General features: G+C 45.2%; 3 protein-coding genes across 3 annotated transcripts; 1 reads left to right on the top strand and 2 right to left on the bottom strand.

Moving 5' to 3' along the window:
• Nucleotides 1–1117: 1117 nt before the first annotated feature.
• CTRU02_204578 (chromo domain-containing protein) lies at nt 1118–2225 on the bottom strand (the record flags this gene model as incomplete). The annotated part of the gene is made up of 5 exons (XM_036721052.1): nt 1118–1222; nt 1276–1645; nt 1712–1800; nt 1829–1886; nt 1924–2225. 5 exons carry the CDS (start codon nt 2223–2225, stop codon nt 1118–1120), a joined length of 924 nt encoding a protein of 307 aa, XP_036587036.1.
• Nucleotides 2226–6713: 4488 nt separating this feature from the next.
• CTRU02_204577 (reverse transcriptase domain protein) lies at nt 6714–7889 on the top strand (the record flags this gene model as incomplete). Its single annotated transcript, XM_070204397.1, has 1 exon — nt 6714–7889. One exon carries the CDS (start codon nt 6714–6716, stop codon nt 7887–7889), a length of 1176 nt encoding a protein of 391 aa, XP_070062160.1.
• A 4647-nt stretch (nt 7890–12536) lies between these two features.
• On the bottom strand, nt 12537–13210 carry CTRU02_204576 (uncharacterized protein; the record flags this gene model as incomplete). The annotated part of the gene is made up of 2 exons (XM_036721050.1): nt 12537–12916; nt 12976–13210. 2 exons carry the CDS (start codon nt 13208–13210, stop codon nt 12537–12539), a joined length of 615 nt encoding a protein of 204 aa, XP_036587034.1.
• Nucleotides 13211–14518: the final 1308 nt, after the last annotated feature.

Here is a 14518-nt window from a genome sequence, read left to right as displayed (position 1 = left end):
GGGTGGGAAGCGCACGATCCGGTTAGAGCGGAGTCCCCGTGACTGAGAGATGTCGTGTCTCGGGACACAAAACACAATCAAACGTGACCGTTGGAAGTTATAATCAAACACGTCTATGGAATGTGTCAGCGGTTTTGCCTCACTGAGTTTTTTTTTTTTTTTTTTTTTTTGAAAAGATCGCACCTGAATGGTCGTGTTGTGGTTGCACAGTTCCCCCACAATTTGTACAAGATACCTGCGTGAGTGCTATAACGGGGTCTGGTGGTGGATGGATGCTTTGGCCGAACAACAACGAGTATTGATTCTCTTCAATCGGTTGAGAAAAGTATTTCGCGGTCCTGGAAATTTTGCAGTCAAGGAGCTGTGTGACATACCAAAGGGAAGAGGAAGTTTTCTGGTTAGTTGTGGAATGCAGCCGGGCAGGGCAGCGTTAAAAAGCAGCGTTGCCCCGCCACCAGCTTTCTCACACCAAGTCAATAAAAATGGGAGAGGCTGGAAACGCAACAGCGCGCGACCACCACCACCCAACCGCCGCGAAACAGGGGTCTAAAGCCGTTTTTAGTGGATTCCCAACAGGGGTTCGGATGCACCCAACCTCGCGGTGCTGCATGTGCAGGTTTCCCCCAGTTCCTTCCCGTCCTGGGCTGAAGTATACTCACTGCACATTTGTATAGCGGTATACTTTGGCGGTCTGGTTCCTGCATCTACCCTCAATGACATACACCCAGGATCCGGGCTAATTCCCATGAACTTGAGACGACGGGTTACGTTCGACGTGGAACCATTGGCGCATTTAGTCGGCTTGTCTTCGAATTCAGTTCCTAAGTCAGTGTTGATTTCAACCACCGCATGCTCTGGGCACTCCTACAGATGGAGATGCGACACTTAGCCGCCACCCCTTCCCACCGCCAACCTCAAGGCCTAAATACATGTGAGGAGGGGCATGTATTATTTTGCGAACCTCCGACGCATCAAAACAGGTCAGTCAAAATCAATGAAAATAATAACTAGAGCCAATAGACGCTTTCCCAAAAACGTGTGATGTCAGTAACCTAGACGCCATTCCGATCCCCGGCGAGCCCATATCTCCATCCTTTGGTCGTCAAGTACCCGCTATTTACGCCGTGGCATGGGCATAGCTTTCAACACCGGTCTCATCGTCTGCTTCTGTTGTATGGTCTGACTTGACAATGCGGATATGTTTTTCATAGAAGCGCAACATCTGAAAACGGTCAGCGCTCCAGCCTATTCAATGCAAACAAACCCCGGTCTCACCTTCTGCGGACATCGCTTGTACACTACTTCCGTGGGATGCTTCGTCTTCTGGCCGTTCTTCCAATTTAGGTAGATGACCAGGGCATTGGATTCCTCGTCTTGACATGCATCAATGCTCTCGACCTCGTCTTCCCAGCTACCACTGGGCAGGGTCCAGGCTTTCTCCCTAGCAGCCGTTGCAGAGGCAGGGGGTGTAGAGTCAGCAGGGTGGCCGTTCCGCCTAGCTTTTTTGTTCCCTGTTGATGGTGTGGAAGCAGCAGAGACGCGACCACGCTTTTTGGTAGTTTTTGCCTTGGTCTTCTGCTCAAATAATGCTTCTCGCCCACCGATCAATGTGAGATACTCCTCCAAAATCTCAGATGCGCCTTCCCTGGATGTATATTAGCAACAGTCGAGACAGACGTTATTCATTCCATGAGTGTGACGGAATACTTGCTTCAGGCTGTCCTCTGGCTCCCACGTCTGATCTGACTTCTTGTCATAGCCCTCCCACTTGACTCTGAAATTGACAAGCCCCTGCAACATATGTCAGCGACAGATCGCTAGGACGCGATTTCGGAGCACAAACATCTTCGCCAACTTGGTGATCAAGAATCTTCTCAACCACATATCTAGAAACGAATCAACCTTGCATCCAGACCAACTGCCTGGTCGCGAGATACGTACTCGTCGGCGTCTAGGTCGTTGTCGTCACCATCGCCGTTGTCTTCGTCATTCTCTTCATCTCCATCGGTATTTTTGCCATTTAAATCGCCAGTGACCTTGGAAATATTGTCATCGCTCTTAGTGTCGCTAACATCACCTATGTACTCGGCTGATCGGCTCTTTGCGCGCGTGTCATTCAAAGGAACAACAATGTCGTTACCCACGTCAGACTCTTCGTCGTCACTGAGAGCTTTAGGTAAGGTTAGCTTTGCTTTCTTTCTCATGGAACACCGTTTGCGCGGCATGGTGGAATATTGAGGAGAATCAGGCCGACTGTCGCATCGGAGAAAAGAGCTGTCGCAAAGCTGGCGGGCTGGATTGAAATGTGTTAGGTTGGTATCAAAACAACTGGGGCTTACCGGGAGGCATTGTGAAGGTTTCAGCAAAATAGAATGTGCTCGAAAATGCTGGGATAATATATCGGGCGACAACTGCACGAAGTGTACTTGAGCAGGAAGCAACGACGCGGTATTGCTAGGCGCGACAGAGAAGCTGTGGGTGGCAGGCCTCGCCGGCCCGTCACGTGGGCTGACGGCCGCCACCACTGGTCTTAGCCAGCCTCCACAGCCCTCTAGCCAGTTAGTTAGTTCTTCCACCAACAACACCACTTTTCCCCATTCTGAGCGTTCTGTGCTGGTTTCGCCTATAGGTTATGAGCCTAGCGTTATTCTTTCGGAATAACGTCGTTTTACCTATTATTCTACTCGTCTGTTAATTTTCTATTGATTTACGAATTTTTGCGATTTTTGTTACGACCCGTAAACAAGGATAACAGCTGAAAGACCCACTTGGACGTCGGGCGGCTGTAACAGGACATTTGTACTGCAGAATCACAGGAACAACAGGGATTCACTCGGAAACGGAAGAACTATGGTGCAAGTCACGTGACGATAAGATAAGAGATTAGATCCGTACGCTAAGAATACGGAGTCCGTCCTTGGCACATACGGGATCCGTATGAACGAGGAACGGACCCCGTCAGGATCAGGAACGGTAAAACAAACAAAGGGTACTGTTCGGACTTGTATATAGTATGACCTGAGCTCGACTCATAGTCAGACTTCCATAGCTCTTCAGCAATCAACTTTGTATTCATCCTCAGGATACTTTCAGCTTACCTTCACTGCGAATACTTGTTGAGCCTAAGATTGATCACCTTAGCCTCTGACTACCGATCTACGACACAGCCTACGACCTACGAACCAGACTTACGACACGACAATACTGTTTACTAGCGTCAATCCCCAACTTCTGTTAGCAGACCCTACTGTCGGATAGCTGACCGTAGCAATTTTATTCGCTTTATTTACCTTTCTATGCGATTTTCTCGCTTTCTTTCTTCTTCGCTGACGAATTTTACTTTCTGACGCGATATTAGCTGCCTGGCGCGCACGAATATCACGTGGCACGCGACCGACTACCATAACCCACTAGTTTTCACGAACACTACGGAACCATACTATAACCATACTTTTACTTCGATTCCTCGTTTTTACGAGAATTTAACTATTTTAGCTTCGGTTTTTCAAACCAGCCTATTAGTTTCTCATATCTTCTATAAGTATTTATTCTTCCCTTCGATTTACTATATTTCTATGGTTAGATCTTATAATTCTACCTATTTCTCGCATTCTTATATAAGATTCTCCCTCCTATATAATATTTATACTTTTTTAATACTATTTACTTTTTAATACCTTCCCTTTCTAATAGTATACGTAGGTAGTAGCGAAAGTAAGCTATCTAACGTATAGACACGCCTCTAAAGCTACGGCCTCGGAGAAACGCTTATAATCGAGGTACGACTATAAGTCTATCCCGTACTATTATAATACCCTTATTTTTTACTTTAAGATATCTTAAAACGACTTTAAGACCGTCTTTACGCCTCTCCCTTGCCTGAAAGGTAAATCTAATTAGAATACCTAGCGTATGCTTGTTATAGCAACCTTATAAGGATACGACTTCGAGATATTCCTCGAGACTAACGTCCCTTGCCTTGCTAACCCTATCGCTATAGAGGAATAGAGAAAGAACCGTAACGTTACGTATAGTCTCCTTATAAACGCTAGCAAATCGGTTCTTAACAGACTCTATATAGCAGGTTAGGTTAATAATAGAAACCCTTACGAATTATAGCAAGCGCTCGAGAAGCATATTCCGAGAATCTTATAAGATGCTATAGCTACCCTTATTAACAAGTTTACTAAGACTATTACTAACGATTATAAGATACTTTACGATGCCTTTAATCGCTATTACTACCTTAGAAAGCGTATTAAGACTATTTACGGTCGTCTGCTAGACTCCTTCCTTGCCGTTTTTCTCCTTAATTTCTTTAAAGACCGACTTCCTAATATATATAAGCATTTTACCTCGAAAGGCGCTACTTATCCTACGTAGAATAAGGTAGCCGATACGATTTACATACTTACCTAAGACGAAGATTAAAAGCATAATTATACTACTATTCGTAATATACCTAGAGGTAAGTCTGCTAGTAGTAAGGGTCTTGCTTTTCTAGCTGTTACTACTACCGTTACTTCTACTATTACTAAGGAAAAGAAGAAGTATAACTATTATAACTATGATTACGAGACTACGAAGTACTACGTCGCCTACCTTAATCTTATCCCTCTATACTACGTTAACTAAGATAAGTTAATTAAAAAAGTAAGAAAGTATATATATAGCGATCGCTACTACTAGGATTAGCTTACTTTTATTAATAGCACTTGCTAGACTATTGTCAAAGCGTTACCTATTATCTTAGGCTAGTCTGCCCTTGCTTATATCGCTAGCCTAGTGGTTTTTACTACTGCTTGCGATAACCTTATTACCCGAGACGATATCGTTCTCGATTCTAGTTATACTACTTTAACCTTTAACAACTTATAATATTTCGTTAAGTATGCTAAAAAAAGCGACTTAGTACCTTCTACTTCTACCTCTAGCGCTTTAGTCTAGTTACTTAGCATAGGTACCGTCTTTTTCTAAACCTAAGACCCTACTAACCCTAACGTTATTTACGATTAAATACTTTATAACGTTAAGTATAACCCTTCTAGCCTAGCTAACTTACTAAGCCTTAGAAAACTTTATCATAATTACGTAGAATATAATTAGCAGACCTTAAGCCTTATATATATAATATAGCATACTTCCCTTACTAAAGTTTATTAGGTTTCTAACGTCTATATCGTTAAGACTTATAATACTAGGAATTATATGCCTCGAGATATTACTATCAGCCTCGCTGCCTTGCAAGCTACCTAGCGACCGTCTCTTAAACTGATATACCGCCGGCTGGTTTACGCTTACCTATTACGTATTATAAAGGCTTGCTACCGTATTAGCATTCGGTTTATAACGTCGGAAATTAACGCCTTTTTCTATAAGTCTTACTATCTTAGCAAATCTACTAAACGGATTAGTCGAGACTAACTACTTCTACTTATAAGTATTAGTAATAAAATTTACCTTAATCTCGTTAGTATTCTTCCCTTATTAATAAAAAAGAACCGTTAGGTTCTATACCTTATAGATAAGTATAGTAGTTACTACTAAGTTGTTTTTCTACCTAACTATAAGTTTGCTACTATCCTAGCAGCTATTAAGAAATAAGATACTAAATTCTATAGTCTTACTAGCCTTAAGCCTAAGGTTTAGGTTTCTAATAATGCTCCCGAGCTAATCAAGGTTTTTAATAACCCTTACTTCGAGGGTACTTACTATAATACGACTATTGCCTATACGCCTTTTATAAACGGTATTATTAAGTATGCTAGTCGTATTATCGTCGAAGGCGCCTAGATATAGCTGATTGACATATCCCTTCTAGAGGAACTATAGGATTATAGTATCGATTTAGTAACTTAGATTCTTAACCTCTTGCCTATACCTTCTAAAGGTAACTTAAGCTTTTACGAGATCATGGCGAGAAAGCTAAACTTAGCTGCTAAACGTAAGGCCCCCTATATTAAACATCTCCGAACGTTTAGCTATACTGCCTACGTATATAAGAAAGGCCTTCGACGCCTTATACGCTCTGCTAAGATAGAACTATAAGCAATTAAGGGATTCCTCGTTAGTTACGGTTCTTTTCGTAGCTATATTTACTATGTTTACCTACCTAATTGAAAGGAGGTTATTTACTATAGAGATGTTTGATTTCGTAAGTGTTACGACCCGTTAGATACACCTAACAGGACCCACTCGGTTGGGCGGTTATGACAGGACTTTGTATGCAGGGCCACGGGAACAAAAGGTAACCTCTCGGAACGGAAGAACTATAGAACGGAACAAGTCACGTGATGAATTATTCTAGGTCAGAATGATCCAAGAAGAGTTGGGGGCCAACGGATCATGTTCGATCAATATGATCTCCAACGACTACAGACAATACGTGTAGATAGACTCCTATATAGACCAGGACTTGAGTACCTGCTCAAGCCCTCTAGATAGTTCTTCAGCAATCAACTTGTGATTCATCCTCGAATGACTTTCAGCTTACCTCTCAGTATTGTGAATACTAAGAACCTCGTTACCATAGTGTAAGACTGATCACCTTACCCTAACCCTACGATCTACCAGAACGACCTCTACGAACCAGTGTTAGTCTCTTACTGCACCTTCTGTTAGCAGAACCCTACTGTCAGATAGCTGGCCGTAACACTTTGATTGCTCCTGTTCAGTAAGTTGCCCTTTGAGACTAACGAACAGTATAAGACAAGATGTCTTCGCACGGAACTACCGAAAACCCTACTCCTAGAACCTCGTCCACGTCCGAGAGACGTATTCCCCAGAATCTGGCCCAAGAGATTCAAGACCAGGAAATGAAGGAGGAATCCGATAGCGATGACGACAATGAAGAACTTAAGCGGCAACTTGAGCGGAATAACAACGAGCTCAGGGAAATGAAAAACCTGTTCAACCAGAACGTCAAAGCCCTCAAGGAGCTACAGGAACAAGCCCGCCGCACCAAAGAACTAGAGAAGGAAGTCACAACCCTTCGAGCTGCCGCGAACGTCATATCAGCTCCTGTCGAAGGAAGAGAACGCCTTAAGCTCAACACCCCTACTACCTTCGACGGAACCCCTGGACAGCTCAAAGGATACTTGGTACAGATACGGACCTACCAAGCCTTCCACATCAACACGTTCCAGAACGATACCGAACGTGTCGTCCACGCCGCCACCTTCTTGAGAGGGAAGGCCCTCGCTTGGTTCGAACCCCTCCAACAAGAATGGCTGGACACCCCTATCGAGAGATACAGTCAAGAAGTGAAGGACATCTTTTTCAGCTTCAGTGGATATGTTAAAGCCCTTCAATCTCTCTTCTTAGACCCCGATGAGAAAAGACAAGCAGAAAGAGAACTGGCGAGCCTACGACAAAACAAATCAGCTACAATGTACGCCGCAGAATTTCGACGACTCGCAGCTAGACTCGACATGACTGACGAAAGCAAAGTCTTTGCTTTCTACCAGGGTCTTAAGGACGACGTCAAGGACGAAATGGCCAAAGTGGATACGCTACCTAGCTTCCTTGATTATGTCGAATACGCTATTAAGATTGACAACCGACTGTTTGAACGACGCAAGGAAAAAGGAGAAAAACGTCAAACAGCCAACTCAGGAAAGAAATACCAATGGCAACCCCAACACAAGTTCAACAAAAACCAGAACAACAGGAACAACAATCAGCAGAGCACCGCACATGGACAATACAGCGGACCCATGGACCTGAGCGTCGCGCAAAAAGACAAACCCAGACGCAGAGAATTCAAATGCTACAACTGCGACAAGCCAGGACACATGGCCAGACACTGCACACAGCCTAAGAAACTTACGGCAACCCCTAAGCAAGCCAACGCTGCAACCAAAATCCCTAGCCACGAAGAAAAGGGATAGACAGCCTGCTATGACAATGATTGCACCACGCACAGGCATGCAAAAGAGAATAGTGGATGGTACCCTCAAAACCCAGCAGGACGATCGGGATACGACACCACCAACATACCCAAGGCCATTGCTGTGATAGACCGATACACCGGTGGACCGGATTACACTAAGCAGCGACAAGAGCCACTCGACGACTGGGAACAAGCGAAGAAGGCCGCGGAACTCAACAACGCCTTCCAAGATGGTAGCATTGTGTACCAACCGGGACTCTTATGGGACATCCCACGCCTCGCCAACTATCGACAGACGAATGAAGTAAACACCCCGGAAAGTTTCTCAGAAGAAGAAGCCAGGAAACTCGAAGAAGAAAACGAGACAGCCATCAAACGGATACAAGACGCCATCAACTACACGATGCAAATTCGAAACAACAGCGAAGTTGGAGACACCCTCCAACACATGCGGAAAACCCGAGACCGCCGCATCGCACTACGCGGAAACACCCGAGGACAGTATCAACTCAAGTACAAAGCAACCCAATTTGTCTACCGACCCCAAAACGATAGAAAGACGGAACGAACCCTCGCGGTAGCCAGCAAATACGCCCGCAAAGCCACCGAGCAATTGGATGAAATGCTGAGACAACAACAATTCAGGGACGCCAGCACCCAGACCCGAGTATACCAAGCAAAGGACAACCTAAGCCAACGATGGAGCTCACCATATACCACGGTAGCCAGCGACTCGACCTTTGAATTGCCACAAAGAACCCGCGCTACTCCTCAACCTATCTCGGAATGGGCTGAAGACGTCGTAGACGGACCACCCTCGGCGGAAGTACGTCCACAAGGAACGTCGATAGACGATACCGACCCGGAAGACGCAGAAGAAGAACACCATCTCGACAGAATGGAAAAAATTAAGGAAGTACTAGAATATAAATACATCGACCCCTAAGACGACTGCTAACAGATCGCCTTCCATGCAGAAGAATATCATAACAAAATCCCTACAACAATCATACAAACCCGGGATGAAGAAATATTCTTAGAAGACGATCCCAGGATTACGACACAGCACAGAGAACACAAGGAGATAGCATGGATCTACTACATCTTCGATCACTACGCCTACCATCTCTCAAAGAAAGCAGAAAACGAACTATACCCTAAAAGAAAAGAAGAACTGCGAATCCGCAGAGCCCATGAGGAACAAGAACTCTCATATTGGGAAGTACGGGGAGAACCCGGAGAATGGAAAACTAACAACAATGGAATAGCATTCCTACGACCCAGCATCGAATACCCTCAGAAGTGTGTGAACTACTTCACGGGAGTCTGGTAGAATTGCAGGGAAGACCTATGCAAACTCCACTACATTCCAAAAAGCGAAAGTTGGAGATTCCGACAACAAGAACTAGACAAGCAAGGACAGGACGGCGAGACGCCCAGCCCACCTCGTCTAGGAATCAGAGAAAGTAACCTCGGCAGAGACCGAAAGAAGGGCGAGAAGGCCCTCTACTCAAAAAACTAGGAGAGCCGCCTTGTCCGGGACACATGGCGAGCTCCCCCAGCAAGTCCCTATGTGCTACATTCGACGACGACGCACAAATGAAGATCACAGTAAACCTGGGCGGATACACCACACAGGTCCTGATAGACTCAGGAGCCCAAGGAAACTTTATCGCACCCCGAATAGTGCAACAGCGAGAAATACCATAGAATCAGAAGCAAAACCCTTACCGACTAAGGAATGTGGAAGGGAAAGAAGTCGAGTATAGCGGAGGCAGCATTGATCAGGAGACAGCGCAACTCCCTTTGCTCTACCATGGCCATCAGGAGCTTATCAGCCTCGACATTACGGAGATAGGAAACCACGACGTTATCCTTGGAATTCCATGGCTACGAAGACATAACCCACAAATCGATTGGGTTACCGGCCGAATGAAATTCAATCCAGCCTCTGAGAAGCACTCGACGAAGGCCTCACGCGGATTACTAGCAGCAACCAGAGCGAGACCACGCCTGATGCTAAGGATAAAAGACATTGGCACTAGGACGCTAGCAGCCACGACGATTGACAAAGTCACGGAAGATCCAATGTCAAAGATACCTGTTGAATACAGGGTCTACAGCAAACTCTTTGCACCAGAACTCGAGACCGGATTACCGGAACACAGCAAGTGGGATCACAAGATCGAAATTAAGGAAGGACACGAACCCACCTTTAACAAAATATACCCACTCAACCAAGAAGAAATGAAAGCCTTAGACGAATGGCTTGACGAAAATCTTGCGAAAGGATTCATCAGACCTTCGAAATCACCCGCAGGATACCCCGTACTATTCGTACCAAAGAAGAACGGGAAGAAACGACTTTGTGTCGATTATCGACGACTCAACGATATTACGATCAAAGACTGTTACCCACTGCCCCTCATATCGGAACTAAGAGACCTACTCTACGAGGCCCAATGGTTCACAGCCTTGGACCTTAAAGGAGCCTACAACCTTATCCGAATTGCAGAAGGAGATGAGTGGAAAACAGCCTTCCGAACGAGAAGAGGACAGTTTGAAACGTTAGTCATGCCATTTGGACTCACCAACGCACCGGCTACATTCCAAACTATGATCAACCAAGTACTACGGGAATATCTGGACAAGTCTGTTGTTGTGTACCTCGACGACATCCTTATATTCTCCAAAACGTTGGAAGAATACAAGAAGCATGTCCACGAGATTCTCAAAGCACTCGAACAAGCGAAGCTACTTGTGGAACCAGAGAAGAGTCTGTTTCACAAACAGGAAGTAGAATTTTTAGGGTTCACAATCACGCCAGGCGTAATCAAGATGTCCCCTAACAAAATCAAGGCTGTGCAAGAATGGCCTACACCAGAAAACCCGAAGGACATACTATCCTTCTTAGGATTTGTTAACTTCTACCGAAAATTCCTTAAAGACTACTCTAAAACGATATTGCCTCTTACCGAACTCACTAAGAAAAATGCACCTTGGGAATGGACAGACAAACAACAGAAAGCGTTCCAAGAAGTCAAGGACAAGGTCACATCGGAACCCGTCATCCAGATTCCGAACCCTGAGAAGCCCTTCGAGCTCGAAACGGATGCTTCGAACGAAGCTGAAGGAGCGCAGCTAGGCCAAAGGGACGAGAACGGAGTCCTACACCCCTGTGGATTCTTTTCAAGGAAGTTCCAAGGACCTGAACTGAATTACCAGATCCATGATAAGGAACTTATGGCAATTATCGACGCATTCAAAGAATGGAGACCCCAACTATCAGGAACAAAGTACGAAGTAAAAGTGTACACGGATCACAAGAATCTGGCATACTTCACCACTTCGAAAGAGCTCAACAAACGACAAATCAGATGGTCAGAATTCCTCTCAGAATTCAACTTCAGAATCATCTACAGGAAAGGATCAGAAAACGGCAGAGCAGACGCGCTCAGCCGAAGACCCGATTACAAGGACGAAGTCCCAGAAGAAACTCAGGTTATCCTCAAAAAAGACAATGGCGACCTCGTACCCGCCGCGAAACTCTTAATGATCGGCGACCGTGTCAAGACCAGCACGACTGGAAGAATGACACACGACCAGATCAGGGAGATACACAGCGCACCCGCTCACGGTCACCAAGGAGTTACGAAAACCTGGAAACGAATCAGACAATACCACGACAAGCGAGTAATAAGAAAAGACGTCGCTGACGCAATCAAGGATTGCGAAGTCTGCGCAAAAAGTAAGCCCAGCAGACATAAACCATATGGAGAATTACAACCATTGCCAGCACCACCAGCACCCTGGCACTCAATCTCTCTAGACTTTATCGTCAAACTACCAAAATCGAGAGAACCACTCACTAAAGTACAGTACGACAGTATACTAGTGGTTGTGGATAGATTCACGAAGTACGCGTATTTCATACCATACTTGGAATCAAGCACGGCAGAAGACTTAGCATACACCTTTCTCAGGATCATTGTCAGCCAACACGGCCTGCCCCAGGAAATAGTGTCAGACAGAGGATCAGTCTTTACGTCCAAGTTTTGGAGATCCCTGATCTCGCAGCTCGGAGCAAAGCACAGCCTCAGCACTGCCTTCCACCCGCAGTCCGACGGACAAACGGAAAGAATCAACCAGATCCTGGAAACGTACCTAAGGAGTTATGTGAACTACGACCAGGACAACTGGGTCAAGTTGTTACCAACCGCACAGTTCGCATACAACAGTTCAATAGGAGAAAGCACGCGAGAATCACCTTTCTTCCTCAACTATGGATTCAACCCTACCGCTTATGGAGAACCCCGAACCGGCTCTGCCGCGATAAAAGCAGTAGCAGACATTAAGAAACTTAAGGAAATCTAACAAAAACTACCCCAAGAACTCGAATTCGTACGGCAAAGAATGAAGAAACACGCCGACCGACATAGGGTGAGAGGCCCACCCCTAAAAGAGGGAGGTAGCGCCTATCTCATACGGCGAAACATCAAAACGAAACGACCTAGCGACAAACTCGACTTCAAAAAACTAGGACCTTTCGAAATCACGAAGAAAATTTCCGAAGTCAACTACGAGCTGAAACTACCGGAAACAATGAAATGTCACCCAGTCTTTCACGTCTCATTATTAGAACCAGCTAAGAACCTGGAACACGCTCAGGAAGAACTCCAGCGGTACTGGAACCAGGAACGCCTGGACCAAGGAAATCCGCCTCGACAAGGCCAACACCGAAGGAACCCCAGTCACCAGAATCCCCGGCACCCCAGGAATTGAGATCCTTGAGGACTGCCGCTTCCTGCGCCGCTACAACACGTTCCTCCTCCTCCCACTCATCAACAGACTGCATACCTCGACGAATTAGATCAGAACCACGCTCCTTAAGAAACCTCTTCTGTTTGCGAAGACGAGACAAACGACCTAGAGCAGCGGCAAGCTGAGTCTGCAGGATCTCGAGGGCCTCCTCGGCCTCCTGTTCCTCCTGCTCAACCTTCTTCTGCTCCCGGAAACAACGATTCACTAGAGAAATTAGCAAAAAAAAAAAAAAAAAAAAAAAAAATCATAGGAAAAGGACATACGGGCATTTGCCACATCACCACCATCACAACCCGTTAGACCCCGTGCCACACACTCACTACAACGCTTCGAATTGGCGAGATCCATCTTGCACACACGATGATGCTGAAAACAAGGCGAGCAAGGCATTGCGTCGTAACCACGATGCTCGACAAGAATTCCTAGAGCCTGACGATTACGCTTGATTTGAGCGCGCCGACTTTCGTTGGAAACCGATTTTTGAACGCGACCTGACATGGTGTCAGCATCATGAATGAATAAGGACGCACGATTGACGACTCCCCAACCTGGGAAGCCACGACCTACTTATGTTGGCCTTGAGGACAAGACCATCGAGGGGAGACCTGATGTTACGACCCGTTAGATACACCTAACAGGACCCACTCGGTTGGGCGGTTATGACAGGACTTTGTATGCAGGGCCACGGGAACAAAAGGTAACCTCTCGGAACGGAAGAACTATAGAACGGAACAAGTCACGTGATGAATCATTCTAGGTCAGAATGATCCAAGAAGAGTTGGGGGCCAACGGATCATGTTCGATCAATATGATCTCCAACGACTACAGACAATACGTGTAGATAGACTCCTATATAGACCAGGACTTGAGTACCTGCTCAAGCCCTCTAGATAGTTCTTCAGCAATCAACTTGTGATTCATCCTCGAATGACTTTCAGCTTACCTCTCAGTATTGTGAATACTAAGAACCTCGTTACCATAGTGTAAGACTGATCACCTTACCCTAACCCTACGATCTACCAGAACGACCTCTACGAACCAGTGTTAGTCTCTTACTGCACCTTCTGTTAGCAGAACCCTACTGTCAGATAGCTGGCCGTAACAGTAAGGAACCGTATAAGACAGTATTGCTTCTAACTATTAGCATACCTAATATTAATAAAATTAAACATAATACTGCGTTTATTAAACTAGATATTATTATCTAGTATACTATCTATTAGAAGCCTATTAAAAGTAAAAAACCCGTAACTAGTAATCCTAAACTAGATAAGACTATCGTTAAAAAAGCGATAGTACCTACTAATATATATCTTATATTTCCGCTACTAGAGAACCTATTAGAAACTATTACTATACTACGTAATAACGATAACGAATTCGTTGCCTCCGTAGAAATAATAGAAACTAATTACTAAGACCTTGATTCCTTCTCTACGATTGTTAAGGAAGTAATAAGTCAGCCGGTAGAGTCCTCTCGACCTTGCTACGCCTCGGCCTAGCGACTACCTAGTTACTACCGAGCCGCTAGTAGTATACGCTTTTATGCTAAAAAGACCTTCCTATCTACTAATATTCTAGCTTTACTAACTTCTCGTTAATTCTCTCTTAGCATACTTTCTACTACTACCTTTTTGAAAGTCTTACCCGACGGCGTAGCGATTCCGAAGTCTTACCGCGAGGCGCAAAAGAGCCTACAATAGCCCGAGTAGGAGTAAGCCTTCGAACGAGAGATAACTTAATTTACGAAAAAAAGGGTTTACGGAGTCGTTTACCTACTACGTAACGCTAAAGTCTTACTTAGCA

The sequence above is a fragment of the Colletotrichum truncatum genome (assembly GCF_014235925.2).
Source record: "Colletotrichum truncatum strain CMES1059 chromosome Unknown Contig_0002, whole genome shotgun sequence".
NCBI lineage: Eukaryota > Fungi > Ascomycota > Sordariomycetes > Glomerellales > Glomerellaceae > Colletotrichum > Colletotrichum truncatum.
This window is presented reverse-complemented; position numbering and strand designations above follow the sequence as displayed.